General features: G+C 46.2%; 1 protein-coding gene across 2 annotated transcripts; it reads right to left on the reverse strand.

The window, feature by feature from the left end:
• Positions 1 to 1721: 1721 nt before the first annotated feature.
• Positions 1722 to 22837, reverse strand: Cenpn (centromere protein N). 2 transcript variants are annotated; one of them, XM_041650091.1, is made up of 12 exons: positions 22600 to 22837; positions 21940 to 22065; positions 19668 to 19848; positions 17067 to 17112; positions 12891 to 12950; positions 11981 to 12057; positions 10387 to 10563; positions 9090 to 9191; positions 6779 to 6842; positions 5875 to 5987; positions 2328 to 2454; positions 1722 to 2093 (listed from the first exon to the last, which is right to left on the reverse strand). In XM_041650091.1, the coding sequence occupies exons 3-12, from the start codon at positions 19836 to 19838 to the stop codon at positions 2011 to 2013; spliced, it is 1020 nt and encodes a 339-aa protein (XP_041506025.1). In that variant the 5' UTR covers positions 19839 to 19848; positions 21940 to 22065; positions 22600 to 22837; the 3' UTR covers positions 1722 to 2010. The 2 variants fall into 2 exon arrangements, with proteins under 2 accessions (XP_041506025.1, XP_041506026.1); XM_041650092.1 differs by lacking the exon at positions 21940 to 22065.
• Between the last annotated feature and the right edge of the window lie 50 nt (positions 22838 to 22887).

Genomic DNA, 22887 nt, shown 5'->3' on the forward strand with positions numbered 1-22887 from the left:
TGAACAGAGAATTCTCAACAGAAGAAGTTCAAATGGCCAAAAGACACTTAAGGTCATGCTCAACTTCCTTAGCAATCAGGGAAATGCAAATCAAAACAACTTTGAGATATCATCTTACACCTGTGAGAATGGCTAAAGTCAAAAACACCAACGATAACCTTTGCTGGAGAGGTTGTGGAGGAAGGGGTACCCTCATCCATTGCTGGTGGGAATGCAATCTTGTGCAACCACTATGGAAGTCAGTGTTTCGGTTTCTTAGGAAATTCGGGATCAACCTACCCCTGGACCCAGCAATACCACTCTTGGGAATATACCCAAGAAATGCCCTATCATATGACAAAAGCATTTGTTCAACTATGTTCATAGCAGTATTATTTGTAATAGCCAGAACCTGGAAACAACCTAGATGCCCTTCAATGGAAGAATGGATGAAGAAAGTATGGAATATCTACACATTAGAGTACTACTCAGCGGTAAAAAACAATGACTTCTCGAATTTTGCATGCAAATGGATGGAAATAGAAAACACTATCCTGAGTGAGGTATCCCAGACCCAAAAAGATGAACATGGGTTGTACTCACTCATAATTGGTTTCTAGCCATAAATAAGGGTCACGGAGTCTACAATAGGTGAATCTAAAGAAGCTAAGTAAGAAGGGGAACCCAAGGAAAAACATATAGTTATCCTCTTGGCTAAGGGAAGTAGACAAAATTGCCGGGGAGAAAATTGGGATCTTGGGTGGGGTGGGTTGGGGGTAAGGGGAGATGGGGAGAGAAAAGTTAGAAGGGAAGGAGGTCGGGCCTTGGGAAAGCAGGAGGATTGGGATAAAGGAAGGTTGGACAGGGGAGCACGGAACCACAATTCTTAGTTAAGGGAACCACTTTAGGGTTGGCAAGAGACCTGACCCTAGAGGGGCTCCCAGGTGCCCAAGCTGAGGTCTCCAGTTAGTTCCTTGGGCAGTTGAGAATAGGGAACCTGAAATGACCCTATCCTTGAGCAATACTGATGAATATCTTGCATATCATCATAGAACCTTCATCTGGTGATGGATGGAGATAGAGACAGAGACCCACACTGGAGCACTGGACTGAGCTCCCAAAGTCCCAATGAGGAGCAGAAGGAGGGAGAACATGAGCAAAGAAGTCGGGACCACGAGGGATGCACCCACCCACTGAGACAGTGGAGCTGATCTATTGAGAGCTCACCAAGACCAGCTGGACTGTGACTGAAAAAGCATGGGATAAAACTGGACTCTCTGAACATGGCGAACTATGAGGGCTGATGAGACGCAAAGGACAATGGCACGGGGGTTTGATCCTACGTAATGTGATGGCTTTGTGGGAGCCCAGCCAGTTTGGATGTTCACCTTCCTAGATATGGACGGAGGTGGGAGGTCCTAGGTCTTACCACAGGGCAGAAAACCCTGACTGCTCTTTGGACTGGAGAGGGAGGGGGAAAGGAGTGGGGGGAGGGGGAGAAGGGTGGGAGGAGGGGGCGTAGAGGGGGAGGAGGGGGAGGGAAATGGGAGGCTGGGAGGAGGTGGAAACTTGTTTTTTTTTTTTTTCTTCTTTTCTCAATAAAAAAAAAAAAAGATGCCAGGACCTGTATGCTTCAGGATGAAGTTCTCATCCTCAAATTTTTCTCCATAGATGGATCTGGCAGGGGTGGTGGGTGGTGGTGGTGCTGGGATTGAGACATGGAGGTTTCTTTTCAGGTGGAAGTACAGCAACCTTTATTTTGCCCTGAGCTAAAGCCTTTTATACCTTTATGCAGCTGGCCCAAGACCTGCTGAGCAGCCAGAGGTATCACTGCTGCTGTAATTTAATTAGCAGGCCATAGCAGCAAGGGTACAAGAGCACATAGGGAGGACATATAGAGTCCCAACAGTTACATTAAAAGCACGGACTTTCCAATGCCAAGGATTGATTTCTAAAACACAAGAGTCTATACAGAAGCCAGCCGGCTACAACTGGGATTCCATGTGCAATACGAGCAAAGCCACATATATCTCATTTATCTCTAATTTTAAAATAATTCATTTTCTTGCTTGGTATACAGGTGAGCAGTGGAGAAAGCGGTGCATCTGCTATACCTGAAAAAAAGAAAAAAAAAAAAAACCAGATGATCCTGGGGACAATCAGTTTAAAAATGGCCAAAACCAGAAGCAAATTAGGGACACCTTCTCCTACCACCTACTAAGCACAGAAGCAAAACACGGCTTGGTGGGCAGCAGACTGGAGAGACAGAACACTAAGAGGTAACTAGCTAGTCTTCTACTGAGAATCAAAAGCAGCTGTCTGGCTGGTAGGACACGCTGACCACTCACCGGCAGGTGCTAAGGATTTCAATGCTTCCAAAAGGTGTGGGCTTGAGAACTTTATAAGGCACCGGAGGGGTTCTTTCCTGTCAGCCAAGATGCCGCCACTTATGTCACTCTTGAATCTGGTCTCCAGCTGTCAAAGAAAGTTTATAAATGATTGTCAATACCAGGAGCAGCTAGGATGGTGAGAGATAATGAACAATTTATGTATTCCATTAATTCCTGCTTTCAAAAACCACACGGAATAATTAATACAGGTAGATCCCGTTTAACTTGCTAACTGCAAAGAGTGAAAGCATCTGGTATAAGAAATACATTCAACAGAGTGTTGGCACTGCCCTCAGCACGGTATGGACCCACAGGTGAGGCTGAGTGCCAGCACCACCCTCAGGATAGCAACTGATCTGCAGGAGAAGACAAGAGTCTGTGCTGCCCTCATGTGCCTATTACATTTTGCATCCAACATAAAAACAATAAATCTCAGGGCTGGAGAGATGGCTCAGTGGTTAAGGGTCCTTGTTGCTATTGTAGAGGACCTGGGTTAGGTTCCTAATACCCATATGGTCCACAGCTCCAGTTCCAGTGGATTCTACACAGCCGCTGGCCTCCACAGGCCGTGGGCACACATCTAGTGCATTACACACTTCCAGGCAAAACCTTATACGCATAGGTAAAGTCTTGGATTTTTACTATGGAAGACTGAGGGCATATCTAAACACTGGATGTAGTAGCACATAAGCTTAGAACCCTACCTCCAGGAAGCTGAGTCATGGATTCCAAGTTGGAAGCCAGATACCATCTCAACAGCCAAGTGCCCCTAAGAGCCCTTCCCACCTAACCACATTACGCAGAAGGAGCACACTGTGAGCTCCACGTGCACATTATCCAGCTGAGGAAGTTATCAGCAGCTCTGGGTTCATCTGTTAGTGCTCTCTTCCCCCAGACTGGAGCAAATCTCAAACAACATAGTATTTGACCGGAAATACTTCAGTATGTATCTAAGAGGTCCATTGCTGTACATCATTTTATTTATTTATTTTTGCGAGACAGGATTGTGCTGTGTAGACCACGTTTTAACCTCAGCCTCCCAAGAATGCAGATTGCAGTGAATGTTTGGAATGCTCACTGTTAACTTTTCAGGTGCTGGGCCTAATGTGTGTAAACACTCGTGATGTTTTGAGTAAGAATGGCCCCCATAGGCTCATATATTTGAAAGCAGTCACGAGGGAGTGGCACCATTTGAAAGGATTAGAAGGGTTAAGTGGAATGGCCCTGTGGAAATAAGTGTGTCAATGGGGGTAGGCTCTGGGGTTTCAAAAGTTCATGCCAAGCCCCAGGGTCTTTCTATTTTCTTACAGATCAGGTTGTAGCTCTCAGCTACGGCTTCAGCACCTGCTTACGTGCCACTATGTTCCTGGCTATGAGGATGATGGATTAAACTTCTGAAACTATAAGCAAGCCTCCAATTAAATGCTTTCTTTCGTAAGAGTTTCCCTGGTCATGATATCTCTTCACAGCAATAGAACAGTGATGACACCAGTGCTTGACTTCTGAGCTGTAGCCACAGCCCTAAATACAAACAACTCTTCCACGTCATCAAATAACTAAGTATCATAGTATGTGACCCTAGCTTTTTCCTCTCTTTTTGGAAACAGTGCCTCACTGTGGCCTGACTGGCCTGGAACTCGGGGTAGACCAGCTGCTTTGAACTTCGAATGATCCTTCTGCCTGTGCCTCCTATACGCTCACATTTAAAAACAAAAATATTAGACAGGGTAGCTCTATCTTTGGAGCCTGTCCTTGAACTCTCTCTATAGACTCAGTCTGGCTTCGAACTCACAGATCCGCCTGTATCTGCCTCCTGAGTGCTGGGATTAAAGATGCGAGCCACCACCTGGTGTGAGTGATTCTTAAAACTTTGAGGCACTATGCTGAAATATTTATGGGATACTTACTGTCTGCAATGAATTCAATTTCTCTTTAATCTATACTTAGAATAAAGAGAAAGAAAAAGGACGTGGCAAAATGTGGCCATTGGCTAGTTAAAGTGGACTGGTGGCATTCAGTATAATATTCTGGCCATTTCCTGAGGTTGGAGAAAATCAGGTGTGAGGGCACACCTAGACTATCAGAACACAACCATCCTAGAGGTTGAACAAGCAAATTATCTCCTGAGTCAGTGGCTCCCCAGCTTTAGTGTATAGCCCAGAGCAGCCAGTATGCAGAAACAGATGGTGGACACAACCTCGCCCTGACTCAGGATGAAAAGGGTGGAGCTAAGATCTGTGCTCCCTCCCCATTCCTGCGACTGGTTCTACCAGTTCAGAGACCACACCCTTAGGAGCTCTTTAAAAGACCTCAGTTAATACAACACAGCTAAGTGTGGTGGCCACTCCTGTGACAGGGAGGAAGCAGGAGGGCCATAAGTTCAAAGCCAGCCTTGGCTACATGGGAATTTGAGGCTGTCCTAGGCTACAATAAAGCAGACTGGAGAGATGGCTGAGTGGGTAAAGTGCTTATTGCTTGAGGATTCAGACCTGAGTCTGGGTCCCTGGCACCCAGCCATGTATGTGTAACCCCAACACTTGGGAGGAAGGAAGAGACGGGAGGAAGGTGGGGCTCCTTGCAGTCAGTCCAGCTGAAAAGAAGCTCGAGGCTCAGTGACAGACCCTATCTCAAAGAATAAGACCAGAAGATGGCTACACTGACCTTTGGCCTCCTTAACAAGTGAGCAAAGCACACACAGCCGTCTTCCTTTAAAACAAGTCAAAGCAAAACGCCTTTGGGCCTAAATGAGCAGATCAATGGCAGATCTTTAGTGTGTCCTGTAGCTGTAAGAAGATTCATAGGAAACTATTTTACTGGGGCCGGGGGAGGAAGGTATTAAGAGTAGGAGCATGGGCTCATGCTAGGGTGTCTATGACATATACTGAAGTTCTTCTAACAGTGGCCATGGGCTTGACGCCTGTATTCCTATTTGGTCACATGGTGGGCAGCAGCACCCCTTAGAAACAAGTTTAATTTACAGTATATTTGCACCGCTGATTTTCTCCATCTGATGTCAGTGGGGCTACGTAGTCAATGTGTTTTCTCTCTTGTTTTTGTGCTTCTGAGTCATTCAGGCAAGTTTGCTACCAACTTGCTAAGTATAAGTAGCCCAGGCTCGCCTTGAATTTAAGATCTTCCTGCCTCAGCCTCCTGAGTGCTGGGACTACAGGTGTGTGCCACCATACCAGCTCATCCATTCAAGTATTTACAAGCATTTACTATATGCCAAATACTGTTCTAGGTGTGCACAGGCCCTCCCCGCAGGTAGCAATATACAAGCTGAGTTACTGAAGGCAAAAGCAAATTCAAAATTTCAGGATGTGTCCTTTGCTAACAGGAGAACTTACAAATATGATAAAAAGATCTATGTAACTTAAATATTTGTCACATAAAGCTGATAAATGAAAAAGGAATAGGTTTTGGACACGTTTTCCAGTTAAGACTTCTGTACCTCAAGAAAAAAAAAGGCACTAACTTGCAGGTGCTGTTCACTGCGCCATCCTACCTTATACTGTGCAAATTCCAGCTGTGGCTGGGAATAGGTTCCAAACGTCTCCTGAGTGACTCTTTTGATTCTTTCTTTTTCTTCTATGTTTTCAAGAATGATGTTTGAATCCACTGTGGATGAGAGTTGGGATTGAGATACCATTAGAAATACACCTCACCCTATACTTTTTCCCATCCTAAACTTGCAGACGATTTGTGTAGCTCAGATATGCTTCCTGTCCCTTCTTTTTATTGAAATAAAGTCATTCCACAGAACAGCTGGAGAGCACAGGCTGACAAAAGGGAGTAAGAAATACCTACAGTGCCACGACACTATCTAGGTTCTAATACACTTTCTGTGTAGTTACCATGAATGCTTTTCTATCAAGTTTCTTAACACGGGACTCACAGCAGGTCTTATGCCTCTGGAATCTGTGCTCTCTTCCAAACATGGGGTCTGTTTTCTTCTCTTGTTAACTTGAGCTTCGGTATTCCAGGGGGAGATTCAGGTTCTCTGAGTGAGTAGCTGTGCCACCACCATGTTATTCTAGAACCAGCACATCCAGCTCACTGAGAGCATGAAACCGTGGGCTCCACCTCGGACAGACCTAGCTCTGTGACCCTTCTTGAGACCCAGTTTCCCAGTAGAGAGTGTCTCTCCACAGGCCAGCTGTCAACACTGCCGTGACAATCGCATGGAAGGACCGTGTACGCTGCTGGGCACGAAGGGCACGCTCAGTGGCTGCCAGCCATCTGTGAACTCTGAAGAACACCTGAGCTAGCACGGCTTTCTGCCCCCAAATACTTAAGTCTTGGTTTTTCTGCAGTATGATGTGGTCCTAGCACAACTGCTCTATTGTGGAGCAGTCACCTGAAAGGCAAAGGTACCCTTCCCGACCCCAGCTGTTTCAAAGCTCACATACAATTCATGTCTAGTCCAAAGCTTTCTTTCTGCAGAGGCACTGTGGTGTTGTGGCTGTCAAAGTTCTAGGAAAGAGAAAAAGTGAACATGTTGGGATACATAGATATCAACTGGTTCTAAGATGTAAAGTAGTAAATAATTTTTTTTTGTGTGGGTTTTTGGTTTGTTTGTTTTCGTTTTTCGAGACCGGGTTTCTCTAGCTTTGGAGCCTGTCCTGGAACTTGCTTTGTAGACCAGGCTAGCCTTGAACTCAAGAGATCTGTCTGCCTCTGCTTCCCAAGTGCTGGAATTAAAGGTATTACCACCACTGCCTGGAAAAATCTTATTTATTTTTTTAAAAAAGAGGTCTTATATTGTATATTCTTACTTAGTAGAAAGAAACAATGGTTCTGCCACAGGCTAGCTAAACTGAGCATAGTTCTTAGGACGGTAAGCTGTGCTGAAAGGTTGCTTTAGGAACTGACGGAACAGTGGGCCTTGTGCCAAGGATGCAGTTCAGTGGTAGAGAAATCTGCCTAGCAGATGTGAGGTCTTAGGTTCATCCCCAGCACCGTATGAAACAAAATCACTTCAAGGTGCTGGGGTGGCACAGAGCCAGAGGAATGGAAGACAACCCTGACATCTTGGTGTCAGCACTGTGTCGTCAGACCCTGAAAAACCTCTCAGGGCCCTTTAGGAAAGATACTTTGCCACCATGAGCCCACATTTCTCGATCCTTTCTATTGCATCTCCTTTGAGGGAGTGACCGCTTCTCCAGCTGGTGGCTAACAATGTGAACTCTCTCAATAAAGCTGTGGTTGGATAGCAGTTGATGTCTATTTGGAAGTAGGGTAGAGGGCTGACAAGGAAGGAGCAGGGAGGGAGAAGGCCATCATCTATCTTCTTAGGAAGTCAACATGGTAGCTCAGGCTTACAATCCCAGCACTTGGGAGGTAGAGGCCTCAGCTATGTAAAGAGTTTATGGTCAGCCTGGGGTATCTTAAAACCCCCAACAACAAATAAAAATTACTTTCTTTTTTAAAGGGAAGAAGCATTTATTTTGGCTCACAGTTAGAGGTTCCTGTCTAAAGTGGCTAGCAATACCCTGAGGCAAAAACACCTTCAAGTTTCTACCCTTCCCCTCTTGGGATTCAGGCATCATGCTGGCTTGTCCCATCACCTGGCAGGATGCACCCAGGCAATACCCTGGCCAGCCCAGGTTCTACGGCTGCTACATAGTCACTTCGTAGTCTGTATGCAGGTGCAAAAGATCCCTTTAAGAGACAAGTTCTGCACATTCCTTCTCTCTCCCCTGCTTTACCCTTCTCTCAATAAACTTCGTGCTCAAGCTCTGTCTGCATGGTGTATTTGTCTCCTGCCCGCTGTGAGGCCTCTGGCTCTCGCCCGCCAAGGCCGCCAAGGTCCATTTCCCAGTTTTACAACATTCCCCTTAAAGAGTGACTTGCAGACAGCTGTTCTTTCTCTCTCCCTAGAACATAACACACAGCATAACCTTCTTAAGGAAGCCCATTCACCTAGAGAATATGAACATGCACAAACACTTGCCATGTACAGAAGAAAACTTAAGACCACAAGGGTAGACCTGTCCTTGTCAAGAAATGGAAACACCACGTGCAAACATTTCATCATTTTATCCTGGACAGGGGAGGGCTCAGGAGGCCCCACCTCTTTCTGAGGAGCTCTAGGCAGCTTATGGTTGTTGGGGGAAAGAAGTTGAGTTGTCAGTGGTGTAGCCAATGTGGGTGCTCTTGCTCTAGGAAATAACACCACATCCCTACTCATGCAAGCAGCCCTAATTAAATGCAGTGGCCTCAAAAGAACCCCTACTAGCCCCATGACAGTAGGAAGGGGACTTGTTGGGAAGAAGAGGTTCAGGGGGGATGGGGAAGGGGATAAGAGGATGATGGGGGACAATATGATCACAGTACATTATGTATGTAAGAAATTGTGAAAGATTAAAACAAACATGAGCGGGGGCTGGAGAGATGGCTCAGCGGTTAAGAGAATTGCCTGCTCTTCCAAAGGTCCTGAGTTCAATTCCCAGCAACCACATGGTGGCTCACAACCATCTGTAATGGGGTCTGGTGCCTTCTTCTGGCCTTCAGGCATACACACAGAAAGAATATTGTATACATAATAAATAAATATTTATTAAAAAAAATAAAAAAAAATAAAACAAACATGAGCAAAGTGAAGCGAGGGAAAGCTTCATCTACTCATCTCCAGGCCGGGCTGGGAGTGGCTGGCTCCACCTGCTCAGTGTGCAGATAGTCAAGGAACACTTGACTTTAAAGAGGTGCTGACTGGCTCACCTGGTTATACTCTCTAAAAACGATAGCCTTGAGCGAGTCCAGGTGCCGGCTTTTCAGATTCAGGTGCACCATCTGATGGTGTTTGCTCGCAACCTTCATGGCCTTGGAGGGAAAGGAACAAGACTGTTAGGGCTGCACGTGGGTCTGCACGCATGCACGCACGCGTGTGTTCCAGCTAAGAATGGAAAGCGCATTGTGCGGAAGCTCAGTGCACACCTGGGATCCCAGCCCTCGGGAGGCTGCAGCAAGGGTGAGCCCGGCTAAAAACAATGACTCCCCCACCCGTCACAAGTGAAAAGGAATTTAAGAAATTTAATCCTATCACCTGTTACTTTGTCAGATAGGTGTGTGGGAAGCAGGAAGCCAACTACACTGCTGCTCGCCTGCACCCCGCTCAAGCTCAAGCTCTGGGAGAACTCTATTAGCTCTGTGCTAATAGGGGGCATAGCAATGAACAGGCCAACTTTGGGAAAGAAGCTAGGATACCTGTAATACCAAAGTGTGGTTTGAATAAGAAAGGCTCCCACAGGCTCATATATCTGAATGCTTAGACCAGCCAGTAAAATGTGTGAAAGGATTAGAAGGTGTGGCCTCAGTACAGTAGATGTAGGAAGTGTGTCCCTAGGGTGGGCTTGAGGTTTTAAAAGCCCATGTTCCAGTCTCCCCCCTTCCCCCCTTTGCCTTTGGATCAGGATGTAGCTCTCTCCACTTCCAGCATGGTGATAATGCTGTATCTCTGGAACTAGAAGCCAGTCCCCAATGAACTACTTTCTTTTCATTGAAAAGAACTGCCTTGGTCATGATGCCTCTCCACAACAGCAGAACACTAAGACACAAAGGTAGACCCCCTGAAAAAGAGAGGGGTCACCTCTGACACAGGTAATATTTTTGGGTACACGAGTGTGGAAAGTGGTCACAGCAGCTAATTGCTGTTGGTAGGCAGATAATAGAAGGACAAACAGCACTACTGGGGACACTGACGAAACAGCTTTGGAAGGAGACAGCTACTACTTGGGGTGAATAGAGCAGGAAGGAGGGGCGGAGTTTTGATGACTCCCCTTTAGAGACTTCTGAACTGCTTACATTTGTTTTCATATTAAGCGTGCATTACTTTTACATTAAAAAAAAAAACTAGACCAAGCTATTATCTTCCATCACATTTCCACTGTAGGTAAGAGTCTTACTTAGAAGAACGGGAACTAAGTTACTGTACACTAAATCTTATCAGCATTTATACTTATGTGGGCCTTTGAGATAAGAGCACCGAGTGCTCCAGCTGCTGGAATCTGTTCCCTACCTGATGGAGAAGGGGTACAGTGCTCTTCAGAGGGCAGGTAGAAATGAAGACATATGGAGTCTGGGGATAGTACACCACAAAAGTGGGTTTGTACTGGTTTGGTTGTGAATGTTGTGTTCCCCAGGCAACCCGAATCCACACAGCATTCTTCTGGTCGACTCTGAAGTTGACTGAAACCTTATAAAGAAAAGATTTAAGCTTTCTGATTAGATCTCACCGTGGCACCAATTCACTTTATAAATCAGGTTGGCCTCGAACTCACAGAGATTCTCCTGCCTCTGCCTCCCTGAGTGCTGGGATAAAGATGTGCGCCACCACTGCCGGGCTTGAAACATAGTTTTAAAAAAATTAAAAAATGATCTATCTGGCTGGGCAAACCTTTATAATGCCAGCCTTGGGAGGCAGAGAAAGGCAGATCTGAGTGAGTTCTATCCAGCTAGGGCTACATAGTGAGATTCTATCTCAAAAACAAAACAATTAGGGGCTGGAGAGATGGCTCAGCGGTTAAGAGCATTGCCTGCTCTTCCAAAGGTCCTGAGTTCAATTCCCGGCAACCACATGGTAGCTCACAACCATCTGTAAAGAGGTCTGGTGCCCTCTTCTGGCCTGCAGACATGCACACAGACAGAATATTGTATACATAATAAATAAATAAATATTTTAAAAAAAACAATTAAAGGGAAAGGGTGTTTTTCTATGAAGCCTTTTTAGTGTCGCTGGCTAGCACACTTCGTGTCCCTGCAGTTCACAGCAGGATCTGTGTGTGGCAATGAGCCCAGAGTACACTGATCCTGATCGCTCTTCCACACACGTCTCAGCAGCTACAGCCACTGAGGTTCTGCGTGGTATCCACGTCACAGCCAGCCATCGGTCTTTCTAAACTTGCAGCTATGACTGTATTTGCTCGGACTTTAATAGCCACTGCTAGACCATCAGCAAGCTCCAGTCCACTTTCCCTCTGGGCCCTGACCCCGGAAAGGAGAACCTGAAGAGAGGACCAGCTGGCTTGCTGTTTCTTCACTCTGGGATCTTACTCCAGGAAAAGCAGGTGCTTATGCTGTCTGCTGGCTCAGAACAAACTCTGCCACTCAGCACTCAGCTGCCTCTCCCAGTCTGGGCCGTGGGTTTGCAGAATGGTGTCTCATCCCCTGGTGAGCAGTAGAGAACTCAGTGGCCCCTACTGGCTGGAACAGCAGAGGGTCTTGCTCTGGGTGCCTTCACTTCCCATTGCAAAAGCCAAAGTGACTGGTGGCCAACAGCTGAGCCACTAGCCACATGTGGAGCATGTAATGGGAGTTCATTCAGTAAGTTTAAAGATTCATTCACTCAGTCACAACAGCCACGTATCAGGTCCTCATGTGGCAACCAGCTATGTGCCGGATTGTCAGTAGAGGAAGCCTCTACCATGGCAGAGTTCCCGTGGGCAGTACTGCTCCTATAGAGCAGTGGAATGGGCAGGTAAGAGAGGGAAGGTTTTGTAATATTTCCGTTTGTTGAGGTAATGACATATTATTCCCCTCCCTCCCTCCCTCCCTCCCTCCCTCGATAGCACTAAACTGAATTTTGTAGAAATCCAAGAGGATTATTTTCTTACATTTTTTAATGCTCTCTGAAGAATTTTCTTAAAGGAACCTTGGAACTGTTTCATGTCAAAAAGGTCGACATCTTCACCTGTCAGTGCAGAGAGAAAGACAAAGAGGTTAAGGGAGCCACACTATCTTCATCCTGTGCATCCTAGAACAGTAATGGCCACACCACACATGCCCGAGCGCCAGGGGATATGAATGAGCAATAGACAAATCGCAGACTGTGAGGCTGGGTGTGGAAGCATATCGCCGTCACCACACCACTCTGGAACAGTGGTTCTTAGCCTCCCCGACGCTGCAACCCTTTAATACAGTTCCTCTTGTGGTGACCCCAACTGTAAAATTATGTTCATTTCTACTCATAACTGTAATTTTTTTTTTTTTTTGGTTTTTCGAGACAGGGTTTCTCTGTGGTTTTGGAGCCTGTCCTGGAACTAGCTCTTGTAGACCAGGCTGGTCTCGAACTCACAGAGATCCGCCTGCCTCTGCCTCTCGAGTGCTGGGATTAAAGGCGTGCGCCACCACCGCCCGGCTCATAACTGTAATTTTGCTACTGTTATGAATCATAATGTTTTCAATGGTCCAGGCAACCCCTGGAAAAGGGTCATTTGACCCCACAAAGGCGTCTTAATCCACAGGTTGAGAACCACTACTCTGGAGGGAAAGGCAGGAAAACCACCACAAGTTCCAGACTAGCTTTATCTATGCAGTAAATTTAAGGCCAGGCTAAGCTACATAGTGAGTTCAAGACCAGCTTTGTCTATATAGAGAGTTCTAGACTAGCCTATGCTACACAGGGATACAATGATTCAGAAACAACAAAACCAAACCCTCCAACAAAAAGACCACATTTGCTCCTCATTTTTAAATTGCCAAAATATCGAATTCAAACATTCAGTTTAAGGTGAAAAACATTACCTGGTTCTTTACTCATCTCAAAGACATCCCAGAGCTTCTTGTGCCGATGAACTTGAGTATCTAAGAGAGAAGGGCTCACAGCTCAGTGCCGTGTGTTAGGACCTTAGGTGTGTGCTGATAAACACATTCGTGTTTTTAACCAGTACTGATGCATTAGATGGCACCGACAGTTATGAACACAGTGTGCTTTGTGGGTCTCCTTCCCACCCTCCCACAAATACATATCGTTAACATGTAACAGCAACCCATGAACAGGGTGACGCAAAGTGCAAACTTATAAAACCCAAACCATAAAATTTAAATGGAGGAAATTTACTGCAGACAAACAAACGCTAATTACTCAATTCAACATAGATAATCCAGTTCAGTTTTGGTGTTTATCATTATTTTTTGGCAAGTCTTTGGTTGTTTTAATTTAGATTTTAAATGGGCAGAGGTATGCTCTGTATATGGAGGTTTTCCCTGAATTTATATCTATGCATTATATGAGTGACTGCCCACGGAGGCTAGAAGAGGGCAGAGCCCTTGGACTGGAGTTACAGACGGTTGGAAGGTGCCATGTGGGTGCTGGGAATCAAGCCTGGGTCTTCTGGAAGAATACCAGGTGTTTTACTAGCTGAGCCATTAAATCTCTTCACCCCACATTTGTCATTTTTAGCTACCTTTGTCACACAACACAGCATACACCCACAGGACCGAATGACTCTGAAAACAGGGTTACGGCAGGTTGGCTGGTCGTGAGGCCTAAGATCTCTGTTCCTTAACCACCTCATTCCCCAGCCCAGCCCACTCTTTCCTCAGCAGCAACTACTCAATGGCTTACTCTGATTACACCCAAGCTGCCCCTGGTTCTCTCCATGGCATTGTGAAGATGAGGGCCTTGGTCAGTGCTGTGGCCCAGGCTAAGCCTACCTGCGTAAAGCACTCAGTGCATGCATGTGGAATATGGCAAGGCTGCGTCTGTGACACAGAAGATACCCTTCAGGAGATGCGAAGAGCACCTGAAGGAGAAATGAGACCTAGGGGCTCAGCAAGCTCAACTCTTTCCCTTCATCCTGGATTGAAGGGATGCCCCGTGCTGACCTCCTTCTGTGTCCTTCTGTGTCCTCCCCTCAGATCAGGCTTTCTGAACTTGAAGGGGATATGGGCCCAGCACTCAGGGTACCATCAACTTCAGCATCAATGTTCTCTATGTCTCTCCCTAGGTAGAACATCGTTTCCTTTCCTGGGCCTGCATTACTGGCCCCTATTTCTCTTCATGGCAACGGGCCTGGCAACAGATCACTGATTGATTGGTTTTATCTGCAGCAGGTGTCAAAAGGCAAGCATGATGTCTGTCCCCAAAGTGTTTTCTTCTGGCACTATTTATCTGGTTCTGTGTTGCTAATTTGTCTCAGAATAAGACTGGTGCAGCAGAAAGGTAGAACTTCGCTCCATTGCCTGTCACATAGAAGGTGAACATCTAGGACTCAGATACAAAGCTTTCCCTGCGACAGGCACATGCTAGCCTCGCCCCACCTGTGAAGGGTGTGATATCCCGGCACCTGGAGCCTCCACTTCACAGCGGGGAGGGCTCCTAGCTCATGTGTAGGGGTGAGAGTCCTGCAAGTTCAACCCACTTGTCTTTGTCCCCACGCAGGCATTAAGCCCCTTCCATCCCTTGGCCTCTACCCTCCTCTGCACCCTGACTGCCACCTCCCGTGGGCTACCACCCTCCCCTTCTCCAGACGATCTCACAGGTGTCTCGATTCTCTTCCCCTCTGGTCTCTCTCGTGCCATAACCAGCATGATCTCTCAAAAACAATCACCTAATTTTTTTTGGCTCATAACCTATCAAGGGCTGACATAATTCTTTGGATAGAGGTTGAGAATCTTCTAGTGGCTTCCAAATCTCTGAACTATCTCAATGTTCACTTCCACTGGAGCCCAGCTCGTGCCTTCTCTTGCATGGCTGGCACTCTTCTCCCATCCCATGCCCATCAGTTTCCTCCTCCTCAACTTCCCTCTCTCTGGCTAGTGCTAGCTCATCCTATGGCTCTCAACTTGAAAACCATCTTCTCAAGGAAGTTTCCTTCCATGATCACTGAAAAAGTGCTCTGTGCTCTCATAATTTCTTAATTCTCCTTCACACACTCGTTACCATTGAGATCAGTACTGTGAGATGGGCTGGTTAACCTCTCCTCAGCTAGACCTCGGTATCCATAGTTTGTGAATTAACTGGACAGTGGTAGTGCACGCCTTTAATCCCAGCACCTGGGAGGCAGAGGCAGGTGGATCTCTGTGAGTTCGAGGCCAGCCTGGTCTACAGAGCGAGTTCTAGGACGGCTTCCAAAGCTACAGAGAAACCCTGTCTCGAAAAAAGGAAAAAAAGATTGAATCACTGGCTCTGCTCACCAGGCCTCAATGGATCCACTTTTTTTTTTTTTTTTTTTTTTTTTTACTTTTTTACTTTTATGTGTATGAGTGTATGTCTAGAGTCATGTAAGTATACAATGTGTGTGCCTGGTTCCTATAGAGGCAAGAAGATGTTGGAACTTCTGTAACTGGGGTTGGAGACAGTTGTGAGCTGCTATGTGGATCTCTGGAACAGAACTCAGGTAACAAGCACTCCAATTACCGATCTGCCCCTCCAGCCCTGGGTCCACCTTCTAGCTCAGTTAGCAGCTAATGACAGGAAATGAGGAAAACTAAATCGGAGGCAGATTCAGCCACAGCACAGCTGGAAGAAAGCTGACAGAGATGACTTTTTGATATACTTCCAGTCATACAGTCAGTTAATGTGTGTTGTTTATTTTTCTGTCAACCTGACACATGCTAGGGACATCTGAGAAGAGGGAAACTCAATTGAGAAAATGCAGCCCTAGACTGGCCTGTCAACAAGCCTATGGGGCATTTTTTTGGACTGATGATTGACATGAGATGCTCTAGCCCACTGTGGGTGGTGCCACTTCTGGCAGGTGTCCTCTATAAGAAAGCGAACTGAGTAAACCATGAGGAGTAAGCCAGCAAGTAGCATTCTTCCATGGTCTTTGCTTCACTTCTTCCTTTCAGGTTCCTGCCTGTTTGAGTTCCTGCTCTGAATTTCAACTTCATGATGGACTAAATACCATAAGCTGAAATAAAGTGACCTTTTCCTCCCCAAGTTGCTTTTCATCATGGTTTTTATCCCAGAAATAGAAAGAAAATGAGGACAATATATAATGACAACAGATTAATAAGAACCTGGCTCTGGGGCCAGAGAGACAGCTCGGTTGGTAAGGCGGACAAGCCAGGCAACTGAGTTTGACCCCTGGGGTTCCTCCAGGTAGGAGAGAACTGACTCCAGCTACTTGTCCTTGATGTCCACTGTGTGCTACAGCACTTGTGTGTCCCTCGCAATAAATGACATGTAAGAAACAACCCCTAACCCGGGAGACCACTCCTGTTCCAAGTGCTTGGCTTGCACTTTCATTTGACCCTGACCAGGACCTTATTCGATTATTACCATTATTATACAGATTTGCCAAAAGGAAATACCAAGGCAGGCAATGTGAGCCACCATCCTCTAGCTCTTACAGGGAAGCAATGATGGAGCCATAAAACCAACCCAAGCAGTCTGTGTCCTTAAATTTTAAAAAGTGAACATTGAAGATGAAAAAAAAAAATCTAAGAAATATCAAGAAATGAGAAGCTGTAGTGCATGACGGCTTCTCTGGGGCACACGCTCAAATGTGCAACAAAGCAAAGTCCAACAAAGGACACTTCATGCTCACGGTGAGCCAGTTCCTGTTTCTAAAGGTCCTGAAAAGCAGGGACTGCCCACTCCATGTCCACTGACTTAGGTGGAGTCTGAGGGTCAGAGAGAAGACACAATTCAGCAGGAACACTAGATCCGCCAGTGAGACAGCAGGGATCTGCTACCAGGCGTCTCAACTTTAGATTCGCTTATTTTTATGTGTATGGGTGTTTGCCTGCATGTGTCTATGTACTATGTGCATGCAGTGTCCTGCAGAGGCCAGAAGAGGGCATCCCATCCATGCAACTAGAGTGCTAGGTGGTTGAGTCACTGCGTGTATTCAGGTCCTCTCCAAGAGCAACCAGTGCTTTTAGTTGCTGACCCTAGAATCTGCAGTAATATAAGAAATTCCTCTGATAAAACAAAACTCCAATATGTAAAGACAAAACCCCCAAACTTACACACGATGTCTAAGAGGGCCATGTCATCAAGAGTTGCATTCTTCCCCTGAAAGAAAGGGTGAACTGGTCAGGAAATGAGGCACCTGGTCTGCTGCTAATCCCCTTAAGCCTATTTTAAGGGCTGGTGAGAACATTCTATTCGCATGCCTGAAGTACTGTTTTGATGATCTATCTCCGATCTACACTCTCCTATCAACTTTTGCATCAGTGCACATTCTCCTGAAACTCACCCCACATTTATCACTTAACTTTTAGATTTTTGAAACATTCAAAATCCAGATGTGGGGGCTCACAGCTGTGATCCCAGTACTTGGGATGCAAAAGCAGAAGGACTGCAATGAATTTGAGGCCAATCAGGACTACAGAGTGAGGCTCTGTCTCAAAACAAAACAACCACTCTTGAGCATACACTAAACTGCATACAAGCTGTGGCTTGCATGTGAAATGTCCCCACAGGTGCACACGGTGAGCATCTGGTCTCCAGTAGGTGGTGCTGTTTGGGGGAGGGCGGAACCCAGTGGAGGAAGCAGGTCACTGAGAGTGGCGCCATGAGGTTCTGGCCATACTTCCTGCACACTGGGTGTCCCCGCAACCTGACCAGCCCATGAGCTCGTGGACTGAACCCCCAGGAATGTGACCCTAAACAAACACTTTCTTGCTGACATTGCTTTCGTCAGGGCATTTTATCACCTCCACAAGTGAGACAATAAACTTAAATATTTCAGATGTGGCCATAAACATACTTATGAAGCCACTGTTGGGTCAATGTGTTGGACACGCCCAGCAACTTCCACGCCCAATCTCCCCCTGCCTCTCACTCCTATCCTCTTCTGTCCCCACTTCTCTTCCTCCCAACCTTTGCTGAGCAGCTACAGATCCTCCTCCTGTCACAACATTTGTATTTCCTAGTTTTATATGAATGTGAACATAAGGCTGGATTCTTTTCTGATCTGGCTTCCTTTACTCAGCATACTTATTTTGACACTTAGCCATATTTTTGCATCTATAGTTCAATTCTTTTTTATTGCTAGTGGTTTTTCTGTTATGGGAATATGATACAATTTGTTCCTTACCCATAGATGGACTTGGGTTGTTTCTAGGTTTTAGCTTTGATAAACACTGTGCTAATATACGTGTCTTTTTGTGGATATGCATGTGTTTTCATTTCTCTTGAGAAAATGCCTGGCAGTGGAATGGCTCAATCTATGGTGGCAAATGTTTAGACTTTTAGACAAACTGTCAAGGGCTGGGACCCTGCCTTCAATCCCAAGCACTAAAACACAAAATAAATGCTGGGCTTGAGGTACAAACAGCTTAGCAGACAGCCTTTGCTTAGCAGGCACCAGGCCCTGGGTCCAATGTATAGCATCAGAAAGAGAAAAAAAATCCCATCTATTCCAAATAGGTATGATCAGTGTTGCCAACCCTAGCCATCTTAATGACCATATTTTGTAACTTTTATTTGCATTTATCTGATGACTAGGGATTCTAAACACTTCTTCGTATGCTTATTCCATCTGTATGTTTTCTCTGGGGAAGTGTCTAACCAAATCTTTTCTGTGTTGAAAAAATATTTTTAATGTGTATGGCTGTTTTGCCTGCATGTATGTCTGTGCACCATGTGTGTGCGTGGTACCCTAGAGGCTAGAAAAGGGTATAAGATCTCCTGGAACTGGAGTTACAGATGGCTGTGAGCTGCTGCGTTGGTGCTGGGAATGGAATCAGGCATTCTGGTAAAGCAGCTGGGGTTCTTATCCACTGAGCTAAGTTTTTTTTCTTATTACTGACTCTTGAGACTTTTTAACATATTTTAGCTGCAGGTCTTTTACAGGCCAGGGTTTGGGAATAGTTTCCATCAGTCTGCAGCTTTTTTAAATACCCCTTTTCAAAGAAAAAAATTGATCAATTCTTCTAGGTTATCAACTGTTTTTTCTTTTATGAACCACCTTTTAGACGGTCTAAGAAACCTTTGCCTAACCCAATGACACAAAGATTTCTGTCTGTCTGTCTCTCTGACATATTTTATGGTTTTAAGTATTACATTTGGATCTTGGATCTATTTGAGTCTTCTTTTCCTTTTACAGTAGAGGGATGGACTGAACTTGTCTTTTTTCTTCCTATGCAGTTGCCCTTGCATTCACGATACAGCCCAGGCTTCACCTGAACACTAGACATCCCTACCTTGGCTTTCATAGTTCTGGGACTGAACAGATGCAGCACCTTGACCAGCAGAAGTGTTTTTGCATATGAGCATCCAATTGTTTTAGCCAGGCTGTTGGAAAGATTGTTCCAGTCAGGCACATGCCTTTAATTCCAGCACTCAGGAGGCGGAGGCAGAGGCAGAGGCAGAGGCAGGTGGACTTCTGTTAGTTTGAGGCCAGCCTGGTTTCCAGACAGAGTTCCAGGACAGTCAGAGCTGTTACACAGAGAAAACATGTCTTGAAATAAACAAAACAAAACAACAGTTGGAAAGAATGTTCTTTCTTCCCAGAATTGTTTTTTGTACCATTGCTTAAAAAGATCCATTAACCATATGTACATATTGGTCTAACTTTATTCTATTGATTAATTTCTTTGGCTGATATTTTTCAACACTGTTACCTCACACAGCAGAATTATTTCTTGGGCCAGAGATTCCTTCCTCTGCCTCAAGTTTATGGTCTCCAGCTGGTTTTCGGACAGAAAGTCCCAGGTTTTTAGGACGGTCTTTATCACGTGCAAGGGGATTTTCAAGATGCTCCTCCGGAGAAACTCGGCAACATTCTCATCCATCTTTCTGGCCCTGATACAAGAAGGGCACAGTCATGTATTAATCAAGTTCAGAAACCTCAGTGTGAATTGCTTAGTATCCTACTTAACCCAGGGTTTGTTAGGTTTACCTTTTCTCAGTGGTCTGTATTATTTGAGAATGCAGAATTTAATTACTCTTTAAGCTGCATTGACATATGGTCTCATGTAGCCTACGCTGGGCTTAAACTCAGCTTGTGGCTGAGGATGACCTTGAACCATTAAAAAACTATTTAATACATTCGTGTGCCCGTATGTATCTCCGTACATAGATGTGTTTGTCTGAGGACGCCAGAGGTGCCAGATTCCCTGGAACTGGAGTGATAGTTGGTTATGAGCCACCTACCATGGGTCGTCTTAACTGCTAAGCCACCTCTGCTGCCTGACCTTCAACTTTTGATCCTTCTGTCTCTACTTCCCAAGTATGGGATTATGCAGTGAGTCACTGCTGGGTTCTAGTCAGTGACAGGTCAAACCTAAGGCTTCCTGCATGCCAGGCCATACCCTACCAACTGTGCTATACCCACATCCCAAAATCCACATCCCTAGTCCCAGTTGACTGTATTTTAAAAAGGCACTGAAAACCAAAGCATGGTTTAGAATGAAAAAAAAAAAAGCTGAATTAAGGTTGTGAAAATGAAGTATCATTTGCTGTATTGTTTAGTTATGAGACTGTTTTTCCTTAAAGGTCAAAACCAAAACCTTCAGCATGGTCTACAAGACCACGTATGACCTGGCCCTTGATTCCTTCCTTCTGCCTACCTCTCCCTCATCTTCTTCGTTTCTGCACGTGGATTTGAGGACGGAATTCTGGGCCTTCCCTGAGGCACATACTCTATGACTGAGCCACTTCTGCAGGCCCACCTCTTCAGCTACACCGTGTCTCAGTTCCTGTAAGACTAAAGGATCCTTCTGGGGATGGGGCATTGTATTTGCAGCAACCCTTAGCTAGAAGGTTCTTGCTGTAATTCAGCCCTCAGCCTAGTCTCTCCCCGGAAACTTATTGCAACCATCCAATAAAAAGTTATTTTACGACCTTCCAGTGCTTACTGTCTTTACAGAGCCACCTGCCATCAGCTTTATTATTTTATCACAGCTACAATAATTTTTTGTGTGTGCTCAAGACAGGGACTATGTTTGCCTTATTCATTACTTTGTCAGTAACATCTACAGCACTGTTACTGTCCTGGCAGGAGTAAGGAGAGTCTCTTTGGAGACAACAGATAACAAGAAAATGTAACTCATCCGGGAACACAATGGCAGAAGGAAAGGCTGACACCTGGGGCCGGCAGAGGTGCTTTTCTGGCAACTTGTCAGTCACTCCTGCAGGAGAGACTGACACCAGGACACACTGGCTCAGAGATGGGCAGGACCACACTGTGACCAGGACTGCTGAGTTTTGTATACCTGATGCTCTCTGTTTAAACGTCTGTCTCAAGTCTGGACACCAGAGGTGAACTTGGTGGGGGTGGATCACCAGGCCTCTTTGTTCTTTCCAGTGTGGTCACACTGGATAAATCTCTTTTCTTTGCTTTTCATTGTGACTTGTCCTTTTAATTGGACAAGTGAAGATGGCCACTGAGCCTAGCTTGTTAGGGCTGCCCGGACCCAGGCTCTGATCTTAACAATTTCTTTTCTTTTTTTAAATTTATTATCTATACAGTGTTCCACCTGCATGCATGCCTGCAGGCCAGAAGGGGGCACCAGATCCCACAACAGATGGCTGTGCACCAACATGTGGTTCTGGGAATTGAACTCAGGACCTCTGAAAGCGCAGCCAGTGCTCTTAACCTCTGAGCAGTCTCACCAGCCCGACCCTAACAATTTCAGTGCCTGTCAATCAAGTCATCCAGGGAGTCCAGTCAAGGGCCATCTCATATGCACTTGACAAATGCCTGAAGGACGAAGGATGGAGATACTCCCCCTAAGCACAATGGGTATGGCAAGGATTTGGGGTTCATAGTCTGTCAACTATCAAGTCAACACTTCATCCACGAAGAACATCTGGGAGGGCTTTCGTGGGCACTGATAAGGTAAACGAGGAGGGTATATACGAAGCAGGCATCTCTCCCATCCCCGTACTAACCAGGCTTGACCCTGCTAAATCAGGTGAGGTCAGGGCATTCAGGGTGGGGTGCCCAAAAGATGAGATATAACATTCCTTAGCACTTCTGAAGATTCTTAATTCTGAGTGGCTTGCAGAATGTCATTCCTAGAAGAAATGACAGAAAGGGGCGTAAAATATCGGCAAAGTTAGCAAGCCCTTGAGTGAACGTTTCCCCGGTAACTGTGTCAACTCCTATCTTCTGGCGCTTTACCACAGTAGGTGCTATGACAGTTGTTGAACAAACAAGTGACAGAAAAGATGCCTCGGGAAGCAATCCATTAGACGCGCAGGGGGCATAAGGAGTAAACCAACAGGACGAAAAACACGCAACGCAAGGGCTAGAGAGCCAATGCCCTGATTGAGCCCCGCGTCTCAAAGCAGAGCCACCTTCCTGCAGACAGAGCTGTAGATCGCAGCGCAGACCCCAAGCGGCACGTAAAGTCCCGCCCCACTCCGGGCGGACGTGACGCCACGGGCGCGCATCACCGCCCTCTTACTCCAAACTCGGGCTCCACTAGTCTCAGGCCAAGGTCTCGTGGCGGTACTGCGCCGTGACAGGGCCCCGGTAGAGGACTGGGGACTGGCTCTCTTAGTCCTCTCTCCACCCTCCGGGTCCCAACGCGAGACGCTGAAGCTTACCTGGCCTGTCCACATCGTCCGCCGCGTCTGCAGCCCTTCCCGCCGCGGCGCTTTCGAAGCCGCCAATGGCTGCTCGGGCCCCACCCACCGGGCCAGGCCTCCGCACTGCTCCCTGTGTATGGTGGGGGACGCGGTAGTGGGCGCCCCGATGGGAAACGCGTCAGGTCCCCAGAGTCGCTCTACTCAGGATCAGGATCAGCTCAATAAAGGTCACCTCTGTCTAGAATTCCTCCTTGCAGTCCTCGTTGTCTGATGCCCACACAGAGCGTGGTGAGCCAGCCCTTCATC

Source organism: Microtus oregoni, unplaced genomic scaffold, assembly GCF_018167655.1.
Source record: "Microtus oregoni isolate MIOR12 unplaced genomic scaffold, Mior012 000004F_ref0000308, whole genome shotgun sequence".
Taxonomy (NCBI): domain Eukaryota; kingdom Metazoa; phylum Chordata; class Mammalia; order Rodentia; family Cricetidae; genus Microtus; species Microtus oregoni.